The following is a 25,006-nucleotide window of genomic DNA, read 5'->3' as shown; positions in this document are numbered from 1 at the left end:
AATCAGTGAAAATAGAGGATTTGCCTCCAAATAATCTGATTCACTTCTCAATATTTTCCTTTTTTTTTTTTTTATGTGAACAAAATTGGTTTCCAACATTCTTTAATTGACCTTACATTGATAAATAAGTACACAGCCCATTTCTATACCTCATTACTCATTTTTCTAGTTACTCTGTTTCTGTAAAACTCTTCTCTTGTTCCAGGATTAAATTCTTTTAATCATTATACATGAATTCAGTACTTAGATTACTTTTTTCTGATTCAATATTTTCCTAAAGGCAGAATATATTGAGTTTAGCAGGAAGACGTTCATTCAGTGTTTTCAATATTAGTGATAAAATGTTTGGTTAGACAGTTTAAGAAATGTTTAGACCTTAAATGGAGAGGGAAAAGAAATGAAGTATACAATAGAAGTGTACAGTAGAAGGAAAAAGTTTTATTTCTATGAAACAAAAATGTAAAATAAGCATTCAATAGAAGAGAGAGGCCAATGGGCATTGTTTGACTTTTGCTTATTTGAAAAACACAATTTCTAGGTTATCGTTACATACAGATTTCAAGAACATTTTACTAACAATCAGAGGGAACAGGGTGCTGACAACCAGAAATGGTGTTAAATTTTTAGGATTGGACTAGCTATTGAATACACATGACAATTTTTACCTCTTACTTTGAAGAGAAATGAGTGATTTTGGTAAAATTCTCAGATTAGTTGTCTTTTTTCCTTTTTACTCTTTCTCTGCAGAATTATTCTGTTAATATGTCTATTTACCTAACCAAAGTCAAATCTCTTACTGTTTCCAAGGATTATAGTCTGTCTTTGGAAGGGTGAGGGGTGAGGTAGGAGGAACAACAGGATTGTGCTGCCATGGGGCTTCCTTTGCTGCAGCAACTGGGAGGGCAGCACAGGGAGGAAGGAGCCTCAGGAGGTCACAGGCTCTTTCCCTGCTCCCCCTGGGCAGACTCACCCAAGCCTAAGCACGTCCAATGGGTTTTAGAGCAGAAGGTGACTTTGAATTAAGAGTACAGGCTGAAGTGAGGGCAGTAGCCTGGCCAGGAGTGTTTTGAGTGAATGACCTTCCACATTTGGGTTCAAAAATCAGTTAAGCACTTATCTTGGGAGCCTTAGCTAAAATAAATAAATAAGTAAGTAAATAAATAAACTTTGATCTCAATAAGGAGTACATTTGATTAGGTATTCTATAACTTTTGAATTACTGCTATGTGTCATATTATAGATGAGGAAACAAGCAGTGAGATTAGAAGATTTATTCTGGGCAGATATAGTTTGTGGTGGAACTGTTTGACAACTAAAAACTTTTCAGAGATTCTTTTTATTGTGTGAGGAAGGAAGAGTGCAGAAGATATCATTCTTCTTTTTAAGCTCCTTGTAAAACCTGAAAGTCTCACCAGATACCTCTGTCTCTAATCCCTGATGACTGTTTTCCACATGTGTGACTGTATTTCTCTGTTGACCTGATTTATGTCCAACTCAGTAGCACTGAGGAGCTCAGTGGCTGATGTGAACACTACAGAAGCATTTGGTAGATTATATCTTACTAAACAGATACTGTAAGGAAAGAATCAAGGCAGAGCTGGCCAGTTTGGTTGTTTTCTAACATATAGAATAATGAAGTGAGAAAGGAAGAGGATTTTAAAATTTAGAATTTTTGCAAATATGCTTCTACTACTCATGTATAAATATCAGTAGCCTAAATAGTACAGAATGTCTTAGGAAGCTATAATTAACTTAAAAAAATTTTCTTGATGGTTCTGGGGTTTGAACTCAGAGTGCAAGCACTCCACCACTTGAGCTACACCCTCAGCACTTATATTTAATTAATGCTTTAAAAAGCTTCACATATTTATTTGTGGTGAGACACTTAAAATCTACTGTCTTAGCAATTTTCAAAGTAATTAACTTTTAAAAACACAAATACTAGTGATAAATAGCTGAGAAAAGTGTTAGGGACTTTGCGCTTTATATCTTAAAGAGAGGATGAATACAGAGAAGGAAACTAGAGCCTAGAAATTAAGAACTCATGGTGGCACACTATTGTAGTCTCAGGTACCAGGGGTGGGGTGGTGTGGGGAAGGCTGAGGTGAGAGGATCACTTTAGCCCATGAGAAGACCCTGTCTCAAAAAAAAATTATTTTGAAGGTCTTACTGACAACTGTCTTTACTGATGGCTGTAAATAATAACAATTTCTGTAACATCTTTTGGTTTTTGCCTTTCTTTTTAATATTTTCTTTTATCTTGGAGGGATTGTGAAATTTACAAACGTAAAGGCAAATGGGATTATACATGTATTTGGTCCTAGCACTTATCTTCCCAAATGTCTTTCTAAATTACTTACGTGTTAGTGAAGAAAGGATAAGGTGAAAATAAATGTCTCTTAAAATAACATTTTACTTATAACTTTATTTACTTAGTGGTATCTAATTTGTTGGTCATTTTCAGAATTCACTTTGCATGCTGGTAAGAACTATGTTGTGCTTCTACATTTTAGTTTTCACAAGTTTTTTTACTTAGAAGTCTTAGTAAAATTAAAACTTTTTTTTTTTCATTTAAAATTTTTTTTGTGGCAGTACTAGGGTTTGAATTCAGGGCCTTGTGCTTGCTAGGCAGGCACTTTACCACTTGAGTCATGTGTCCAGCCTATTTTACTTTACTTATTTTTCAGGTAGATTCTTGCATTTTTATGCCTCCGCATAGCAGGGATCACAGACTTGCACCACCATGCCTGGCTTATTTGTTGAGATGGGAAGCTCTTGATAACTCTTTGCCAGGGCTGGTTTGGAACCTTAATCCTTCAGATCTCTGCCTCTGGAATTGTTGGGATTGCAAGGTATGAGTCACTGTGCCCAGCTTTAAAAAAGAATTCAGAATGTGGAACAGAGTATAATCCTTTAACCTCAGCTTCCTAAGTCACTCAGGTCTGTAACTTTATAGATGAGGCTAATACTAAATTTCCTTAACATCATCATCATCGTAATCATTGAAAAGTAGGCAAGGCACTTAGGTGTTAGGTATGGTGTTGTCACCATATCTTTCTAACTGAATAAAGTAATATAAATTGGCTAAAATCTCATCTCTAGCACTTTATAATCTAAGGTGAAAAATGGATGCAGATGAGCATAAAGGTCATCCAGACAACTGGGCAAGCATTGGACAGGAATGTACAACACAGTACTGTATAAAAAAGCATATATGATATATTAGAATAAATGAAAGATGAATCATGAGGTACATTTTAATACATTGGCCAAAGGGGAATCTTTCTTTTCTTAAGAACTTTGCTACATTAAGACAGCCACTCAACAGACCCTGGGCATTGGAATATAGGAGGGAGTGTCACACACCACTGAGAAGGGAAGAAAACCTTTCTGCCTTGCAGGAAGCCTCCTCTACCTGACAGCACCTGAAATTCTTTTAGTCTAAGTTTTCATTTTTGGTTTTATGTAAATTCCAGTGGGAAAAATGTCAGTATGTGTGTATTGAGTGGATTAGGGAACGGTACACTAGTGGTTTGGAAATAAACCAAGTTTGAACAGTACATTAAGACATGTTTCTTGAGTTTGGACAAAATTGCTTCTTTTTTTTTTTAACTGTTTATTTCCTCTTCCTGTATTTATTTATTTATTCTTTCATTTATTCATATGTGCATGCAATGTTCGGGTCCAAAATTGCTTCTTGATTCACTTTTCTAGTCACTATTGTAGTCAGCCTCCAAGATACTGTATCCTGGTACTCACACTCTTGTGTAGTTCCCTGCTACAGTATATTATGGTTCGTCTGGGTGACCAGCAGAAGTTACGTACGTATGTCTCGTGTGTGTGAGCATAGGTTATAAAAGATTAGAATTCTATCTTGGGGGATGGGGAAACGTGCACTTTTTTCTCTCCCTCTCTGGTCATGTGCTCTAGTGGAACCCAGCTGCCATGTCATGAGGACACTAATGCAGCATAGAGGTTTCCAATAGTCAGCTAGAAACTGGGACTTCCCAGCAACTACATGAGTAAATCTGGAAGCAGACCTACCTCCAGTTGGGCCTTCATATGACCCCCAACTCCAAACTGACAATCTGACAGCCAGCACTTCATGAGAGGCCCCAAGATCAAACTAGTTAAGCTGCTCCTGGATTCCCGATCTCCAGAAACTAAGAGATAATAAGTGATGATCTTTTAAGCTCTAAATTTTGGATAATTTGATATAAAACAACAGATAAATATGGAATCTGAATTACAGAGATCTATTATACCATACATTAAAATAGCAAACAACTAAACTCAACCAAAAAACAACTAAACGTCCTAAAGTGGGGGACTGCTTAAGTCAATGATAGCACATATACTTAGTGGGATATTAGGCAACCATTAAAAATGTTGAGTTAGCACCATCCTCGGGAATAAATGTAGACCATGGAAACCCATGAGGAGGTTCAAAGGAACCATGCAGGGAGAGGCACAGCAACTGCTGACCAGCAGTGACCACTGGGGTTTGCACTCAGGGACCTCACACTTGCTAGGGAGGTACTCTAGCACTTGAGTCATACCCAGAGACCTCTCATAAAAATCTGATGTAACTTTTTTAACCTCCCAATGTTTTGTTATTGTTTCCTTCTTCTGTTTCCTTTCTTCTTTGCCTGTTTTTAAAAAGAATTCCATGAGAACCTGTAGCCTTTGACCATCTACTTTCTCCATGCATCTGAGTTTCTTGAAGGCAGGGACTTCTTACCTAGTACTGGGTTAGAGCAGAAATGAGTATCAGTAAAGTCTGAATAATAATGTACTTCCTGTAGGTTTTTTTTTTTTAATTTATTAAAAGGAATATAAAACTGTAGGTAGAATGAATCCACAACTATGGATGTAAGGCCTTATAAAACAAGTGGAAAACAAACAAAAAAAGCTTCTAGATACAAAACTTATATTTTGTAAAGATCTGAGTCCACCTAATATGCTTTGTTATTTTCTTCTTTACAAGGGCACCCCAGACCTGTTTGTTCCGTAACTCTGCTTTACTCAGCTTGTTTCAGCTGTTAAAAGTCAAATGCTAAATTGACGGTGGGGGCGGGGCTAAAAGTTCTTTGCATTTTCTCCTACCTATTGTCATTCAAGGCCATACCCAAATCCATCTTTTTCCCACTTTCTCTGGTCTCTGCTTCTTGAGTTTTTCTTAAGTGTTTTATGATGGTATGGAGTTTGAACTCAGGGCCTCTTGCTTGCTAAGTAGGCACTTTTACTGGTCCCCTTACAGTCTTTTGAAGCTGCTTTTTATACTTGAGCCCTGTAAGTGCTGTTGGTCCATCCCAGGTGATTGTAATTTCTATCTAAAGCCCCATTATCTACAGATGAATGGCCCCGTTTGACTCATTTGACTTTTTAAAGGAGCCAGAATTATTTTGCCTTCAAAGCAAATGTATGTATATATGTTAACTCTTAGTCTCAAACATTGCACTTCCGTGTTAGGGCTGTGAAGACTGCACAGAGAAAAGTGACATGGAAATGATGAATATAGGAAAAAATGACATTTGTGGGTGGGGAGGAGAAATAAAAACCACATGAGACTTTTTCATAATATATGGAAATTCCCTATCCATGCTTTTCTCACTTCCACCTGCAATTGGAGATGCAGCTCAAAATTATAACTGAAGGTTGTTTTGCCATTGTTGCCTATGGATGTTGCCTCTGTCAGATGTGTTGGTAAGGAGGAAAGGTTTTTGTGGTAGGCAGCCTCCATGATGACCCAACAATGCCTACTCTTTATTACTCACATCCTTGTGTAGTCCCCTCCCTCCCCCACCCCAGTGTGGCAGGGAAATATGGCATAGAAGTAGAGATGGCATGTGACTTTGAAGGATTATTAAAGACTGCAGCGTTTGTCTTGGATCCTGTCTTTGATTCACTCATTTTGGGGATAGCCTCACAATGAACAACCTGTGGAGAAGCCCCCACGACAGAGACTCAAGTTCCTTCTAACATTCCTGTAAGGGGAGTGGAAGTGGATTCTCAGGTGACTGCAGCCTCAACTGACTCCTTGATTGTAGCCTCGAGCAAAGGCCACCAGCATGAACCACCCAGCTATGTCACTCCCAGATTCCTGACCAATGGAAACTAAAATGGTGGAATTTGGTGTGATTTACTACACAACAGTAGATAACCAAACCAGTTGTAAACAGTTGGGTTAAACCAAAAATTAAATGACTTTCTTTTGCTTTGGAAGTGCTGTTACTAAAATCATCCTGGAGTATGGCCAGTAAATAACCAGTTTTGGCAACTACAGCACCATATTTGTTTTTATTATAATTTCTCCTAATCATGAAAAGTTTGGTTGAATGGTATGACAGATTATTATTAATCTAAGTTTACTATCATAAGTGGTAAAACAAATTTTAAGTGTATTTTCTAACCTGCTTTATTTCAAAAAAGGTTTTGAAGTGATATAGTTATATATTTTTTGAAGACCAGATTAAAAAAATAGCCCATCTTTAAACTGAAATACAGCTGCCTAAGTACAAAAAAATGATTGATTTGTGACCTTACATTTTTTAATGAAACAGATTGAAATATAACTTTTGTAGGGCTTAGAGTTAAAGCAGTGTTTGAAAAATAAAGACATAGTTAAAGAAATTAGAGTTCTATTGGAGTTTTAAAATCTGTGTGCTAGATACATATTTTTTACTTTTTGAAGAGCCTCTTCATGGGTTGGAGGTGTGGCTCAAATGGCAGAGCGTTTGCCTAGCAAGTATGAGGCCATGAGTTCAATCCCCAGTACTGAAAAAAAAAAATTGCTCAAGTTTTTCTCTTCTAAATATCCATTATGAACAGCAAAATTAGTTGAGTATTATATCTTTAAATTAATCCTTTTTTTTTTTTTTGGCTAATGCTTAGTTTTCATCAGTTTCCTAGAATTCTCCCCTGAATTTTCTTATGTAATCATAACAGTGGTTCTTCTTTTATGAGCCCAAAACATGACTTCAAGAATTAAAAGTGGAAAAAACATTACCTTTGCATATCCAGAAAGTCCCCCATAGTTGGTTTAAGAAGGTGTGAAATTTAAGTGTGAGGTTGTAAATGGTGGTTGAAGCTATAGCTGATTTACACAGATGGATATGTTTTATTTGGCCTGCACTTTGTTGAATCACACAGTATTCTTTAAAAAATAAAGTTGCCAACATTTAAAGCCAGGCCATTTCACATTAAAAAAAAGTCTGACAACAGAAGTCCTATGTTCCTGTATGGCCACGCTGGGTGGAGGCTAAGAACTGATGGGCTTTGACTTTCCCATTCTTCAGCCATTCCCCAGTGCCCTATTTTTCTGACCTCCTTTGCCTTCACTTATTTAAGTTACTTGTCTGGACAACTAGTCATGACATAATTTAAGAAGAAAGATTGAGGGTTGGGATATAACTTAGTAGAAGAACACTTGCCTAGCATGCAGGAAGACTCTGAATTGCATTCCCAGCACCTGCAAGAAAACAAAAACAAAACAAAAAAGAATTATAGGAAAACAGAGAGACAGAGAGTGCCTTTTCACAGCTCACGTGGTAGCGGTGGTAGGAGAGGCTGCCTCACTTCCTTCATTGACAACTAGCTCTTCATAATGAGCTACTCCTGCTCGAAAATAGCTGATCACAGATTTTGAGACTCTACATTCAGTTGTCTACATTTAAACCAAAAATGGCTTTAGTATATGTAAATAAGGAAAGTAGTATTGAATAATTTTATTCTCTTCTTGACAATTTATAGTCTCAAGTTATGGTTAAAAATGAATAACCCTGACATTTAAAAATGACAGCATTTTAACTTAAATGTAATAAGGGCAAGAATGAAGGCAGCTGCTCACGTGTGAAACGGTAAATGAATTTTCTAGTACATAGTAGTACTTCTTTATTTATTTATTTTTTGGTGTCACTGGTGTTTGAACTCATAGCCTCATACTTGCTAGGCAGGTGCTCTACCACTTGAACCACTCTGCAGCCCTTTTTTGCATTGGGTGTTTTTCAAGATAGGGCCCAGGCGGGCCTTGAAGCCACTCTCCTCCTGATCTCTGTCACCAAGTAGCTAGAATTACAGGTGTGAGCCACCAGCACCTAGTTCCGCAATACTAATTTTTCAAAGAAGGAGAATTATACAGTCTAGTGTTTTATTTCAAGGAAATGCATAGCTCACCATTTTCTAGAAACTTTCTGCTTTATTGAGAAATGAGTTAAAAATCCTCTTTGTTTTTACTTTATAATAGTAATGTTAGTATAGTTAGTCCCAGTTAGCCCCACCCAGCAGTAGCTGTATGTGTGGAAGACATGTCTATACTAATCTTTATCTTTTTAAATAACCATGCTTAAAAAAATTGGCAACTAGAGAAGAAATGTGTTACCAATAGTATAGTCAACCTGATTATAAATACTGTTAGTATGTTGGTTTAACATGTTTCCTTTTTCCTTTGCTTTTTTATTCTCTTTTTTTTTTTTTTTGATGAGACTGGGGTTTGAACTCAGGACTCCAAGCTTGCAAAGCAGGCACTGTATTGCTTGAGCCACACCTCCAGCCCTTCCTTTGCTTTTTTTTAGGAGGGAGGGCAGTGCTGGAGATGGAATCCAGGGCCTTAGCACGTGCTTGCTACACAAGCTCCGAGCAATATCCCCAGATCCCCTTTGCATTTTAAAACATAGTTATAAGCACTTTTAAATCGCATTATTAACAATATAAGAGTATGTTAATTTTTATTGCATAATAGAATATTTTTAATATTGAAGAAAAGATATTGCATAATAGAAGTTATAGTTGTAATATTGAAAATTAATTTAAAATGAGGCTGAGGTATTTTCATATACTAAAGATAAATTTCATGGCTCATTCACTGCTTTTTTTTTGGTTTAGGTCAAACTTTGATGAAATCGTAAGTCTGTGCATGTCAATCTTTTATTTCATAAGCATGGTAATTAAATGAAAATCCAAAAGCTAATTTCTAAATTAGAGTTTAAAACTGAGCTCCCTGAGATTTCTCCTATGAGAAGTAATTTATAGATGTACAAAATTTTGTAGGTGTTTTGGTTCTTACTGTCTTTTTAGAGTAGAAAAGTATGGAAGAAAGGAAAAGGGGAGAAAGGAGTAAGGTGGGAATTACATCCCAGAACAATGCCTCTGTACGCTGCACAGATTTGGCTCCTAGCTCTGTACGGGTGGTGATCAGCGTGCACACAGCCGGAGTGGGGGCTTCTAGAACCGAACAATGTTTTACTCTATTCTCCTTCCTCAAGATGCAGCCAAGTTTCCAGCCAGTAGTAAGTTCTTAACAAACACTTGATGAGCAAAGGAAGAGAGGAAATTGTGCGTACAGCAAGCATGAGGGAGAAAAGCATTATATCAGGATGCTTTCAGTTGTAAGCTACAGAATATCAGGTACAAGTGGCCTAAACAGTAAGGACATCTTTGTTTCATATGACATAAAGTTCAGCATCAGGGCAGTCTCAGAGTTGGTTATGCAGTTGAACGGTGTCATAGAGGATCTGGATGTTTTCCATTTTTGTACTCAAGCCTCCTCAGCATAGTAGTGATTTCTTCTGCTCTCGTGGTAAGATGGATGTAGGGGTCCAGATATCATTTGCAGACAAGGCCATATCCATCAAAAAGAGGTGATGGTTTCTCCTGTGAATCTCAGCTTATTACAGAGAAAAATCCATCACAGGTGCTTTCAGCTGACTTCCACTTGGATCCCTTTGGGCAGGCTGGGTTCACAAATCCATGCCTTAGCTGACAAAGCCTACTGGGGAGAAACCAACAGTATCTGGCATAGAGAGAGCAGAGGAAGCAGTCATGGAAAAGGAGAAGGATGTGCCATTGAAGATGGGTAGAAGCTGGATGAAATAGCCTGTGGAATATGTAACATGCATTACGTATTCTGTTGCATTCTTACCTGTTTATGAACTGGCATATATCTAATGCACGTATGAAGGTAGCAGGACAATATCATTTCTAAGGAACAGTGTGTGCCGCTCAGAAGCAGATCCAGACTTTGTGGGACTATATACATTTGGCAATGTAAAGAATACGAAACTGCAAGTATAGCTGAGTGCTAGTGGCACTTGTCTATAAACCTAGCTTCAGGGAGGCAGAGATTGGGAGAATTGCAGCTTGAGGCCAGCCTGGGCAAGAAGTTTGTGAGACCCCTATCTCAACAGAAAAAGTTGGATCTGTCATCCTAGCTATTGTGGAAAGCATAAATAGGAGGACTGTGGTCTAGGCCAGCCTGGACAAAAAAAAAGTGAGACTCTATTCCAAAAATAACCAAAGCAAAAAGAAAATGTGGCTCAAGCAGTAGAGCACCTACCTTGCAAGCACAAAGCCCTGAGTTCAAACCTCAGTACTGCCAAAAAAAAAAAAAAAAAAAAGCAAGTACAAAGTTGCTAGGTTCAGTGCAGGCCCTTGGGAACTTACTGCCTACCTTCCGTCTCCTCACATTGAACATCACTACTCTAGAGAGATTAGAAATCAGCTCAGGACAGGACTGACTAATAAGTCTGCAGAGCAATTTGCTTTACTGTTAGCATTGTAGTACACAAGGGATGGAGCATCTGGCGCTCTAGCAAACATTCAACAAACGTAACATAAAATATAGAGGGATTATAAAAACGGTAATAGATGTTTTTAAAAAAGAACCTTGAGTTTTTGTTAATAGCACTTTATTTTGTGGTTCATGGTCTTAAGGCTTTCTGTACTTTTTCTTTTCCTTTTTTCTTGGCAGTATTGGGGTTTGAACTCAGGGCCTTGCTAAGCAGGTACTCTACCACTTGAGACATGCCCCTAGCCCTTTTTTGCTTTAGTTATTTTTTGAATAGGGTCTCATGCATTTTACCTTGGCCGGCCTTGGACTGCAATCCTCCTACCTATACTTCCCACATAGCTGGAAACAGAGGCATGCTCCACTGTGCCCAGCCCCCTAGTAGTACTTTTAAAGAGCTGTGGTTTACTGTTAGAACCCATGTATGAAAGTGAGGATTAATTAATCCTCACACTCTCTTGAGGTACATGTAAAATTAATACTAGCATATAACACCTGTTTAATTTGTATTAAAGTGAATTTTTAAGGAACATGGAATAAGTAACAGAAAAAATGAGTATTGTATTTAGAAATTGCAATAAAAAAGCAAAACCAAGCTGGGCACCAGTGGCTCACACCTATAATCCTAGCTAATCAGGAGGTAGAGATCAGGAGGATCAAGTTTCGAAGTCAGCCTGGGCAAATAGTTCATGAGACCCTAACTTGAAAATACCCGTTACAAAAAGGCTGGCTAGTGGCTCAAGGTGAAGGCCCTGAGTTCAAGCCCCAGTACCACCAAAAAAAAAAAAGCAAAACCAAACCCCCCCAAAAAAAAAAATTACATGCATTATACTTCATACTCTCTTCTCAATTCCCTTGGGTGATCTCCTGTGGCACCTGCTGTCCTGTGGGTCTTCCTGCTACTCCATCCTTGGAGATTGCTTCCAAGGAACCCATTACATTGCTAGGTGGATACCCCAGTCTTTCTGCTATTTTCTTCTTTTTAATTTTTTTTCTCTCATCTATCTTTGGCTCTTAAGATTATATATGAACTTCCCATCATATTCCATATTTCACAGCAGATTTAAAAAATTAAAACATATTTGCTAATGAATGTAGTGTTAATTCACAGATGTGTGTCATTGGCATCAGAGTTGATGGAGCCTGGCACATAGTAAACTTCCATTCATGCTTGTTTAATGAAAGAATGAGTAAACCATTTATACAACATTGATACTTCTAAGGTAATTATGATAACTTAAGGAAAACAAATTGTGGACACTGATTTATATTTGATAACATTTAGAAAATGTGATACTACCAATCTTTTAAAAAATTAAACATTGTACTTTCTTCACATTAAAGACTTTAAGTGATGTGGTAAATAGCTATTTTAACTCGACAAGACATTTATATATTGCTAAGGCACTACAAATCTGGGAAAATAACAGAACTTGGAAGGAGGAGATGGTAGAAATGGGTGTATGTGATTCAATGAGAGTCCACAAATACAGTGAAAGTAGAATCGTAACTGCGCATGGTGCTTTATCCTTCTGAAAAGACAGTTTTTTGCACATATAGTACATGGGTCTGCCTGGCTGTCTCTCATCCTCTATAATTTAAAATGTGTTAATAGTTGCTATTCCTGGTCATACAAGTAAATCAACATATGTATTAAAAAGGGAGTTACATGTAACACGATTAGGATAAATTTATTCCTTTATCTAAACACTAACATTTATATATATGTATGTTGATCAGTTGTAAATCTTGTTTTTTAAAGTGTTTTTAATGTACAATGAAAACACAACTTTTAATTTTGTATAAAGTGATTTAAAAAATCTTTTAAAAGTATTACAAGGTGAAAGGAATTTAAAAATTGACATTATTGGCACAAGATTCACGCTAATGTTTACTCACGTAAATAGCACAAAATACTGACTAATTAGTGTGGTTGGTAAATTTTTGGTACTTTAATTTTCTCTGTTATTGTAAACCATGCATAAAATGCTTGCCTATTGAGAAGTGCAGAATTGTCAGAGCTTAAACAGCTGACATCTGCTTACTCTCTTAAAAAAAAAAAAAAGAATAACAAGCCATTTCAGCCTAATCTACCTCAAATGTGTTCATGTAAATGGAGGTCCATCTATTGACCTGTGTTCTTTTCAGCTCGGGATTGGTCCACATGGTTTATGAAACCAGGAAGGCTGATTTGAAATGCAGATGTCGAGAGAGTGAAGTACACCCTCCCCTTTTTTCTTTGCTGTATCTGTCAGGGTGAAAAATGGCTTGCACAAGGGTCAGTCACCCATACTCACTTAATTACTTTTCTTGGACCCACAGAACTGTCACAAGCTGTGGTGGATGCGGGAGCTGTTCCTCTTTTAGTACTCTGTATCCAGGAGCCAGAAATTGCTTTGAAAAGGATTGCTGCTTCGGCCCTCAGTGATATTTCAAAGCATTCTCCAGAGTTAGCGCAGACAGTGGTGGATGCAGGGGCTATTGCTCACTTAGCCCAGATGATCCTCAACCCTGATGCTAAGTTGAAGGTATTTAAAAACAAGGCTAAGAGACAAACAAACCAGTCTTCTTAGAATCTAAGAAAATGGAAATACACACAGGTTGATATTATATACCTAAAAATAATTAGTAAACTACCATTGAAAATAGATACAAATATATTATGTATTTGATCTTTTAATATGCAGAAATAATGCTGCAAGGATTGCTCAATTAAAATGTGATTAGGAAAATTATATAAATGCTGAAAATTAGAAGTAACTCCACTGTTAGATTAATAATTATAATGAGTGAAATCTCAGTGTTGAGAGGACCTAAAGATTTCCTAGCCCAACACTATATTTTTCTTATGAAAATTGTCACGTTTATATTAGCCCTTCTCATAGCTTTCTAAAATCTGATTTTCAGTTAGTAATCACCAATTGTACTTCTATATAAAATTTTTAAATTGTTGACATTAACCAAGCAATAGAAAGGTCTTTGAAATGGTATCAATATCATGCCAAAAAGATGTTATTTCTGCTTAATTATTTTTGTACTAAATTACCATAATGATTACCAAAGTGTATCATAAATTAACACTTTAAATATTGTGTGATTAAGAAATGTTTATTTAAATTCATGTTTTTAATAATCTGCAGGAGATAAAGCTTTTAAATAGTGAAGAACTAATTTGGAAATTAAAAATTTAAAAAATTGTAATGCTAGGAAGTGAAAGTCTTAAGACTCAGAAATTTTAGGTTTTGTTAGGTATGTAATTTATTTCCTTTTTATAAAGGAATTTGAATATGTATAAAAAGCTGTTTATATTATATCTGAGCTCTCCTGGACTAGTGAGTTCTATATACTGTTTCATTTTCTTTTTTGTTTAACAGCGTCAGGTCCTTTCAGCTCTTAGTCAGATTGCAAGACATTCTGTGGATCTGGCAGAAATGGTCGTTGAAGCAGAGATTTTCCCAGTTGTACTTACCTGTCTGAAGGACAAAGACGAATATGTGAAGAAAAATGCTTCTACTTTAATTAGAGAAATTGCAAAACATACACCCGAGGTAAAAAACAAAAACAAAACACCAATTTGCTTACAGAGCCCAGGGGTTGTACCACAGGATCTGTTAGGTCAGGGTTTCTCATCTGCAGCGCTATTGACATTTCTGACTAGGTAATTCCTTGCTGTGGTGAGCTAGGCCATGCATTGTAAAATGGGCGTTTGCCAGTATTCTTAGCTTCTGCCCCTAAATGCCAGTAGCACCCCTCCCCCCATGTGGTGACAATCAAAAACAGCTCCATACATTGCCAAATGTCCTCCAAGGTACAAAATTGCCCCTGGTTGAGAACCACTGAATTATATTAATGAGCTTTGAGTTTGAAATCAGTTTCTAATCATTTCCAGATTCCCATTCCTAGACTGTGGGGACTGTGGACCTCTGCTATCCTTATCATTTTATGTCAGCTGGGAGCAGTGAGAATGATATTACATCTTTAGGTTGCGACAGACCACGAAAGTCCCCTGGCCTAGTGTGCCCACCCTAATAGCTGCTCTCATATGGCTCTGAGTTCTTAGATGTGAAAGAAATAGAGACAAAGTAAGCCTGTGTTGTTTCTGAAGTTGTATCCTTTTCCTGTGTATATTTTTGATTAATCAATTTTCATTTCATTATACATTAAAAATCTTTATTCTTTATTTAATGTAACAGCTTTATTTGGTTGAGATTTTTAAAATGTAGTTAGCTAGTAACATTGCTAGCAAAGGGGGATGATTGTGCTACACTATTTTAAGTCTGACATTGTCTTATCACGTTCAGTGATTTATCTGCTTCATACTCACACATCGTATTAGCTACTTATGAACCAGCCCTAGGCTCAGTATTTAGGTGAGGATTTTTGACATCCGTTATGATAGGGATAAAAGTTGTGCCATCAATGCATGAAAAATTGAACTACAGAGCACAGATCCTCCCAGTAAGTACATTTATGCATTTGAGATAGCAGGATTATTATACTTGTACATTTCTTCAGAAAATACAATTTCTCTAAATGGTATTTCAATTTTACCAGTTGTTTTTGGGTACTAAATAAAGTGTGGCCATATTAAACTCATATTTAAAGAGCATCTTATGCTTTCTGGGCTCTTGTCATTTCTCTCAGCTTTCACAGCTGATCGTTAATGCAGGAGGAGTCGCTGCTGTCATCGATTGTATTGGTTCCTGCAAAGGGAACATCCGACTGCCTGGTATCATGATGCTTGGCTATGTGGCCGCTCATTCTGAGAATCTAGCAATGGCAGTGATCATTTCCAAGGTGAGTGCTTGCTTCATTTCTCCTGGTTCTTGCAGTAACATATTCTAAGATGGAACCACAGGTGATACCTTCCCACAGAATAGGAAATATAACTGGCCAGACCAAAAGAATTACCTGAAAATACATTCAGTAGTTTCAATGGTTATTAGTAAGTTTTCCAAAGAGATCCTTGAACAAAGGTTTAGGTATGGGAAATATAAAGTTTTACTCACTGTTTAGTATTTTGATATTTAAGCATTAAGTATATGTGTATCTTGAAGGATTAATTGTGCATATTTACAAACATGTAAAGCACGTTTTGGTTAAAAACAGCTATTATAAATGGCATACCCAATAGTCATTTTCACTACTCTCAGAGGTCTGCACATTCCCCCTTGCCTGTTACTTGGGTAGGAGATGGCAATGGCTAGAACATCTCTTTTTAACATGTTTTCTCAGTCAGTTCCCATAATGTAATTTCTCTTCTTAAACATGGCAGTCAGAGTGCATGGCAGATGGCAGTGTTTTTTGTTTCCTTATTCTGGAGATTTTGCCTTATCTCAGTTTTCAACTTTACATGAATCCACCATATAGTGCAGTCCAGGCACATAGTAGGTGCATACAAAATATATATTGGTGCATAATCTCCTGAAGACTGCTTCAAAAGCTGTGTGTAGCAATAGGGTGTGGACTTATCAGCATAGAAAACCTGCTGTGGTATGTTAAACAGAGATGTGGATTTTTTTTTTTTTATCCCTTGCTAATCCTCAGAATAAAAAGGAGCCTCAGATCTTTATTTTCTACCTATTCCACCATAATTCTGTGCTTTGCTCCCTTTATCCTTTTGTTCTTCTGTTACCACAGCCTGTGACAGTGACTAGAACAATGGTGGAAGGGTCACTGTAAGGATGTTACTGGAACATTTGATCCTCAGCTCCTTTGTGGATAATCAGAAAGCTACCACATAGCGAATGATGAAAGCAGCAGCAGTGGCTTGTGCATCCTAAGCGTCCTCCTCAAGCTAACCTGAAGGCTCTCCCCTTCTTTGGTCTAGGGCTGCTGCCAGCCTCTCCCACCTGATTTGTTTTTCAGTTAGTTGAAGATCAAGGTGGCAGCAGGAGTCTGAGGCAAACCACACAGTAGAAGCATTCCCTCCTTTTCCTACATAGTACTATAGGGACTAGTGATAACAATAGCTAAAACTTAATGATGTACCTTCTGAAGCATGTTCATGCTCCTTGTCTCATCTATTTGACAGTGGGAGCCAGTGAGGCAGAGCTTGGTGGGGGGGGGGGTGTGCTCTACTTTTCTTCCTCTTCCTTAGTCTTGTTATATTCTAGAAATAGGGCTTTGTAGAAAGTTACTTCATTCTGAAGACAGGTCTGACCTTTTGTATTGGCAGACATTCATTTTTAGTTGTAGGAAAGGAGCCAATGAAGAAATGTGGCAGAACTCTTTAGGAAATTGCTTTTAATAACCAAATTAGAAGGTGAAGGGGAAAAAAGTTTATGATGAACGTGGCCTTTGCCCATAGTAGCATGACCATATGATACTGGTTTTTGTGGAACTAAATTCAAGGTAATTACTATAGGCTCAAGTTAGAAAATTATGCCTATTTGGAATCTGGAATTAGTATTTGATTTGGTTATTTGATTCTCCTGTCAGTATGTAAACTGTGATGTATTTGAGGCCTCTAGATAATTGTATTTTCATTATTTAGATAAAATTGAAGCCTAAGATGCAAAAGTAATTGTTTCAATATTTAAATGTAATTGTTTCATGCTAAAGTGAGCAAGACTATAATTTAAAAGTTGTTGAAAATTAATGGAAAATTATTTCAAGAAAGATATTAGTGGAATATGTTCCATCTAAAAAAGTACTTGCTATATTGTTCATTTGGTTTTGAGACCGCAGTAGTTATTTTGTTCCGAGATTTGTTATACTTGGTGAAAAGGTAATTTCTTTAAAGATTCCAAATTAACTTTTTGTGTGTGTGATGCTGAGGATGCTAGGGCACTGTGCATGGTAGGCAAGTCATAACTTTTGTAACAAAGGAAAAGACAGGCTTTAAGATCCTACACATTTCTAGTTTGCCACAGATCCTAAATATTTTTAGTTTGTCACAGTGGAATCTGGTTTTGCCTAGCCCATGGCATCTGTTGTTTGGTTAAATGTCCCTCTATTTGTGGGGTAGAAGCTAGTAAAGATATTCCTAGCTAAGTTGGATTGTTACAGATAATTAAGGTAATTTAGTTCTAGTCATTTTATTGACTCAAGAAATGACAGCCCCTGTGATGTGCTCATTTATTGACCCATTTAGGAAAAAAAAGGATCAAGGCAGAAATGATTTTTTCTAATGTTTGAAAGACACGGAAGACGCTTTAATCCCTCTCTAGATTTATAACACTTGTTCTTTTGATCACTGCTGCAGGGTGTACCCCAATTGTCAATCTGCCTGTCAGAAGAACCAGAAGATCATATTAAGGCTGCTGCTGCTTGGGCCTTAGGACAGATTGGGAGACACACTCCTGAGCACGCACGGGCTGTCGCTGTCACAAATACGTTGCCAGTTCTGCTGTCCTTGTACATGTCAACAGAGAGTTCTGAGGATCTGCAAATGAAAGTAAGTACTTAAGTCTTAACGGTCTTAATAAAGATTTGTTAATGTTGACTCATTTTTATAAAATGTATGATTTAAAATATTTTAATTTTCTTGATGGACAATATTGCTTTTATGAGTCAAGAAATACAAACTTATTAGAAGAACTGAAAATGGGTTACCCTTGTGTCTCAAAATCAGTGATATATTTTACTTTTTTGGTTGAACTGGGGTTTGAACTTAGAGCCTCATGCTGCTAGGCAGGCACTGTACTACTTGAGCCATATACCCAGCTCAGTGATATAGTTTAAAGAAAGCTCTATGGGTACAAAGTTGTTTGTAAAATGAATGTCTGGTTATTGCATTCTACATTCCAATAGAAATTTGGAACTGAAGAGTAATAGAATTTTTCAGTTGGAATTTGCTGGAGGGAGCTTTGTTCATTTTATGTTAAAAAATTGAATCCAAAGGAATTTAAGAATTTTTTTTAAAGGTATAAAGTAACAAGTTGGTATTTCTGAAACTATAATTCACCTCTCCTAACTTCAAGGTTGATGTTTTCATTATTTGTCTATATTAGTCCCTTAAAAGATTGTTATAAGATTCACTAAATCAAACATTTTAAGTCATGGATTTTTTTCAAAGGCAAGTTTTATGAAAAATATTTCTGGCTACTAAAGTGATTCATGAACAAATATAAAGTAGGATGGGTTATTTAATAATTTTGTAATTTCAAAGAAAGAAAACTGTTTTCCAGCACATTTCCTATTAGGAAAACTTACAACTTTCTGAATTGACAGACTGTGGGAAGTTTACAGAAAAGGCAATAATTCAAAATAAAATTAACAAAAGTAAATTAAATTAAATTTTGGGCTGGTAGAGTGGCTCAAGTGATAGACTGCCTGCCTAGCAAGTGTGAGGCCCTGAGTTCAAACCCCAGTAACACCCCAAAATAATAGGACAAATAAAAATTTACCTAACACAGTAAACTAACATAAGAAATTAGATGATATAATGAGGCATGAAATTTACTTGGACTTAAAAGTTTAGGGACTTTGAAACTACTGTATAATGAATAATTTATTTGACTTCCAAATTTTATAAAGGTGGGGCTGCTGAAGTGGCTCAAGTAATAAAACACCTACCTCAGAAATGTAAACTCTGAGTTCAAATCCCAGTACCTCCAAAAAAAACCCCAAAACCTTTTCATGAAAGTGAATTTATTTTTGTTTGGTTATATTACATGTCTTTTTTCTACAAATTCATTGAGGGAAGTTAATTTCCAAGGTGAACATTTAAAATGTTTATGAGACTCAGATCAAAGCAGTGATTTAATAGATTGAAGGGTTCTGACATTGCCTCTGGTTTTGAGGCAGTGTGAGAATGTCGGCAGCACTTGGTACAGAGAAGATTGACAGGTCTTTTCTAGTTCAGCAGGTCTCTGATTCTTTGTATTTCCAGTGAGAAACCATAGCTCCATTTCCAGTTTTGATTTGTCTAGGTGCAATGATTTACATGTATATGACCTTAACCTACATATGTCATCTTCTTTTGACCTTATGTTTCTTTAACATATTGTCTCATTGTCTTCTTTCTCCTTCCTTGTCTGCTCCCAGCCCGTATGAACTTCCTGGTCTTTCCTCATCAGTCCTTTTCACCTCTCACTCCCCTCCCCTTATCTCCAATGGTCCAAAGGCTCTTGGCCACCTCTGCAGGCATAAGTTGTGCCCAGACTATAATAGTAACTATGTTCAGCTTAGAGGTCATTAACAGATAATTAGTTAATATTGTAAAATAATCTTTATCCTTTCAGATATCTACATTTGCTATCTTTTAATTTCCTTTAAGTTTTGGAAATTAAAGAATTCGTGAGCTAAAGTCAGGTGTGGTGGTGCTTGCCTGTAATCTCAGAACTTGGGAGGCTGAGGCAAGAAGATCATGAGTTTGAGGCCAGCCTGGGCTACATAGTGAGACCCTGTTTGAAAAAATGCATAAGCTAGATGATGAATGATTAATAGTGTAGCAGTAGTAATTATAGCTTGAGAACCTCTTGTAAATAGTCACTTAAGTAGCACTATATTCTTTTTCTATACTACTAAGTTTGTATAACATTTTTTTGTGGTGCTGAGGATTAAACTCAGAGCCTTGTTATGTGCCAAGCCAGCTCTATACCACTGAGCTACATTTCAGCTCCTATAACTTGGTTTTTAATGAATTATTATGGAGTTTATTGTATAACCATCACTGGAGTAAAATAAATTTTAAATTTTCACTTTTTAATGTAAGATAACCTTTATTGCATTTTAGTTCATCAAAAGTGGCTTTATCAGGTTAACTAATAAAAATTTAGTTTCTTCTGCTTATGTTTGATGCAGTATTAACTTTTAGAAAATACACTGGGTATAAAATAAAAGTGGGATATTTAGCAATATTATCCTGGCAGCAATCTTTGTAAGACTTTAAGTTCATTTCTTTCTTCCCTTCCCTTTCTTCCCTTTCCTTTCCCTTCCCTCTGTTCATTCTTCCCTCCCTCCTTGCCTTTGTTTCTTTCACTAGGAATTGAACCCAGAGCAGAGCTATACCCCCAACCCCATCGAAATATTTTCTTACTGTAGGGACTTTTGATCATTCTTTTTTCTTCTCCAAGGTCTCTTGGATTATATCAGTTGTTGTTTTAAAGGCTTTAGAATGATCTTCAGTCAAGTCTGTTGGACTTGACACTTTCTCAATGGAGAAAAGTGTATCTCAGAACAACAGGACCTGTCTAGTGGTACTTCTCATTTGTTACTCTGGCAGCTTTCACATTATAAGCCCATGTTGAAGTTCATTTTGTCCCAAAGGCATGTCAGCTTCAGTAAACCCTCTCTAATTGGTTCCAATCTGGAAGAACCAATGAGCAGCCTCTTAGAATTTCTTCCATGTTGTTTCCACAGCCTTACTACTTGCCTGCTTCTATATTTTTTCCAAATACCTTGATTAAAAAACTGAAAAAAAAATGTCTTTTATCTGATAAGATTATCTGTATGTGTTATGAAAATATTTGGGCCTTTTATTTATTTTGATTTGTGTTTTTGGGGTCATAGTTTTTCCTCCATTTTTTATCAGCTTTTTAGAGATACGATTTATATACCTTACAATTTATCCATTTAAAGTCTACAGTTGAACTGAGCATAGTGGTGCATGTCTGCAATCCTAGCACTCAGGAGGCTGAAGCAGGAGGGTCACAGGTTCAAGACCAGCCTGGGTTACATAGCAAGACCTTGTCTCAGAAAAATAAGGGCAGGTAATGTAGAGTGTTTGCCTAGCATGCACAAGGCCAGGAGTTTGATCCCCAACATTGCCAAAACAAAAATGAAAGCAAAAACAAAACAAAACAAAAAAACTGTATACCACAAACTGATTATAGACCATCCTGATTTCCACATAAGAAATGGTTTGCCCATTTGCCATCATTTTATATCCCTCTGCCTTAATTCATTTTCTATCTCTGTGGATATCCCTCTTTTGGATATTTCATTTAAATGGAATCATACAATACATGTGGCTTTTTGTGCCTGATTTTTTTTTTACTACTCAGTCTGAGTTTCAAGGTTCCTCCCTATGGTATATATCAATATTTTGTTCCTTTTTATGGCCAAGTAATAATATACTATTGTATTAACATACTAGGTTTATCCACTCACCAACTGATGGATGCTGGATTATTTTTATTCTTTGACTAGTATGAGTAATGCTTCTGTGAATATTATACAACTTTTCGTGTGGATATATGTTTTCATTTCTTTGGGATATATTCCCAGGAGTAGAACTATGGGGTCATTGACTTAGCAAGTGTAAGACCCTGAGTTCAAAACTTGAACTGCCAAAAAATATAAAGAGATCTTTAAACTCAGTAATAGGAAGATTACCCAATTAAATAATGAACAAAAAATTTGAATAGGTATTTCATCAAAGAAGATATATAAAATGGCCAAATAGTACATAAAAGGTGTTCAACATCTTTAGTCACTAGGGATATGCAAAATAAAACATATTACTTCACATCCAGAGTGCTATAATTAATAAGGTAAACTAATAACAAGTGTTGACCACTATATAGAGAACCTTAAACCCTCTTACATTGCTAGTGGGAATGCCACATGTTGCAGTCATTTTGAAAAAAATGTCTGGCAGTTTCTCAAAATATTAGCCATAAATTTAACATTATTACTAAACAACTCTACTCCTAGATATCTATCCAAGAGAAATGAAAACATTTGCCTATACCAAGGCTTTTATGTAAATCTTCACAGCAGCATATTCACAGTAGTCAAAAGTAGAAACAGTACACATATCCATCCACTGGTGAATAGGTGAACAAAATGTGGTAAATCCATAGAATGGAATTCTATTTGACAATGAAAAGGAAAAAATTACCGAACATGCTACAACTTGGATGAACTTCACAAATACTATACTTAGTGAAAGATACCAGCAAAAGTTTACATATTGCATGATTGATTAAAAAGAATTGTTCAGAAAAGCCACATTTATAGAGACAGAAAGTAGATTAATAGCTGCCTATAGATGGGGGAAGGGGAGGAGAGAGAGGGAGGGAACAGGGAGTGATTACAAATGGTCATGAGGTTCTTTTGGTGATGATTAAAATGTTCTACAATTAGATTGTGGAGATAATTGTATAATTCTATAAATTTACTAAAAGTCATTGAATTGTGTCTTTAATATGAGTGCCTTTATTATATGTAAAGTATATTTCAATAACATTGTTAAAAATTTTAAGCTCAAAAATAGACATGTAAGTAAAACCTTAATGTTTATTTCATGCTGGAAATACATCTGGTTATTAATGATGACATATGTTCCTATCTAAAAGAACATAGTTATAAATTGAGTGTATTTCTAACAGATGAAAGATAGTGAAGTTCAATTAATTTCTAGGATCATTAAAGTTTTTCTGAGAGTTCTTGACACTACATTATTAATTTGGAATTAGAGTAAGTCTGATAGTGTGACACAGTAGATATGTTTTCTATACAGTTATGAGGTCTTGTCACCAATAGCAGTTAAGTCAGATTTGTTAACCTGCTAAGGCCACCAAAATCTTATGATGGTTCATGAGGTACAGGATAACCAGGTGTTGGGGAGTTTAATTCTAACTTACATTACTTGTGGGAAATTGTTGAGCTATATTTCTTATTAAATCTATTTTACTTTTGAGGAGGCAGAACTGGGAATTGAACTCAGTGCCTCACACTTACTAGGCAAGCACTCTATCACTTGAGCCCCTCCACCAGCCCTATTTTGTGTTAGTTATTTTTTCACAATAGGGTCTCTCAGTTGTTTGCCTGGGGCTAAGTCTGAACCTTGATCCTCCTGATTTCTGCCTTCTGTTGCTAGGATTACAGGCATGAGCCACCATGTCAGCCTAATTTAATTTATAAAACAATGTTTGAGAACAAATGTGTCAAGAGGTAAGAGGTTATACCTTGGCTATATTTCTACCCCAAAGTCATACCAGCATCTCTGCAAATGCTCGTTGAATTTGAGCACTGTACACATTTCTGGCTGCATGCATATGAACCATGAAATCTTTTGGAGAAAGGTTAGGCATAGTAGTACCTGCCCATAATCCCAGCTACTGGGGAGGAAGACATTAGGAGGATCATGGGTCTAGGCTGCCCTAGGTAAAAAGTTAGTGAGACCCTCATCTTATTTAATAAGCCAGTGTGGTGGTGTGGCCTGTAACCCCATAAATGGGAGGATCAAGGTCCAAGGCCACTCTGGGCAAAAATGTAAGATCCTGTCTTAAAAATAACTAAAGCCAAAAAAGAGCAAGAGGCATAGCTCAAGTTAGTAGAGTGACTCCATAGCAAATATGAGGCCCTGAATTCAAGCCTCAGTATAGCCCCCACAAAAATCTTTTGGAGAATAAAGAATGACTGATAGTCTGTGATAAGCTATCATCTTATAGTTGTTGATACAAAGAAATAGAATGTATTAGTTACCTGTTTCAAATATATGAATTTTTATACAAATATCACACATATTAATCTGTAGTTATAATTTTAATTTCCTCATAGATATTTTAAGAACTCAATAATTCATTGTACATTTTCAGGTTTTCCATGGAAACAACCAATAGGGTATTTTTATGGTAAAACCAGTCAAAGATAGAAGTTTTTCAGGCAACTATTTTAAAAAATGAAACAACTCCAGGTTAAACCAGGAAATTGATTTCATTTTCAAATTCTAGGAATACAAGGCATGACTTCTGTCATACGTTTATGTGCATTATGCTTTGTATTTCAATAGAGCAAAAAAGCCATTAAGAATATCCTACAAAAATGCACCTACTTACCAGCCCTTGAGCCGTTCCTGTATGATGCTCCCCCCAATATTCTGAAGCATGTGGTCGGGCAGTTCAGTAAGGTAAGAAATACTCTCTTATTCTCGAGAAGCGAAAGAAAACGACAATGATTTGTTAGCTTGTTTTTTCTGTTTTCTTCTGTAAGATGGATCCAGGTTTCACTACTTATCACTCATCAGTCTATATTGTCAGAGTTAGTGTAGGTTAATCAAATCTGTGATAAATAAAATGCTTCCTCTTCCCTCACATTATTCTCATAGCCTCTGCACTGTTTTGTTTTTGTTTTTTAATTGTTCTCAGGAAGTAAGTAGAATGTAAATACATTAATACCTCACAGTACAGATAATTTATATAGATAAGTATCTTTTAGTAATTTTTCCCAGTGTCTTTTAGTCTCACCTGAGAACACTGAAGATCATAAAAAAGGAAAGGAAATGCTCTCAGATAGTCATTTGGAGCATATTGACTTCTTTTATGAACAATTTTAACAAATATCACTGTCATATTTCTTAGGTCATTGATGATTAAGTGATAGTAAATGGCAGTAAGGCAGAAAGGTCAAGGTCTTCTGCTAGAAGAGGGCAGAGCCAGCAGAGCTGACTACTGATAGCAAAGGATGAAAAAGAATGACCACATTATACAGCTGTGGATGGTTGGGACAGTGGCCCTCAGCTATCAAGAACTGGTTAAATTATACTCT

At 36.4% G+C, this 25,006-nt stretch overlaps 1 protein-coding gene and 1 long non-coding RNA gene across 4 annotated transcripts in view; one reads left to right on the top strand and one right to left on the bottom strand.

Annotated features, from left to right (window-relative positions):
* Positions 1 to 25,006, top strand: part of Spag6 (sperm associated antigen 6) — a 58,690-nt gene that overhangs the window by 23,996 nt on the left and 9,688 nt on the right. For all 3 annotated transcript variants that reach the window (XM_074056529.1, XM_020167452.2, XM_074056528.1), the window contains 5 exons: positions 12,887 to 13,092; positions 13,939 to 14,112; positions 15,209 to 15,361; positions 17,772 to 17,963; positions 24,252 to 24,368. In XM_074056529.1, the coding sequence (XP_073912630.1) occupies positions 12,887 to 13,092; positions 13,939 to 14,112; positions 15,209 to 15,361; positions 17,772 to 17,963; positions 24,252 to 24,368 (842 nt within the window). The remainder of the gene's footprint in view (positions 1 to 12,886; positions 13,093 to 13,938; positions 14,113 to 15,208; positions 15,362 to 17,771; positions 17,964 to 24,251; positions 24,369 to 25,006) is intronic.
* Positions 5,824 to 25,006, bottom strand: part of LOC141417512 (uncharacterized) — a 47,338-nt gene continuing 28,155 nt past the window's right edge. Inside the window, exons 3-4 of the long non-coding RNA XR_012442143.1 lie at positions 12,862 to 17,951; positions 5,824 to 7,471 (exon numbers count right to left, since the gene is read on the bottom strand). This is a non-coding gene — a long non-coding RNA (uncharacterized lncRNA). The remainder of the gene's footprint in view (positions 7,472 to 12,861; positions 17,952 to 25,006) is intronic.

Source organism: Castor canadensis, chromosome 15, assembly GCF_047511655.1.
Source record: "Castor canadensis chromosome 15, mCasCan1.hap1v2, whole genome shotgun sequence".
NCBI lineage: Eukaryota > Metazoa > Chordata > Mammalia > Rodentia > Castoridae > Castor > Castor canadensis.
The sequence above is the reverse complement of the archived record's forward strand: the minus strand, read 5'-3'. Positions and strand labels throughout refer to the sequence as shown.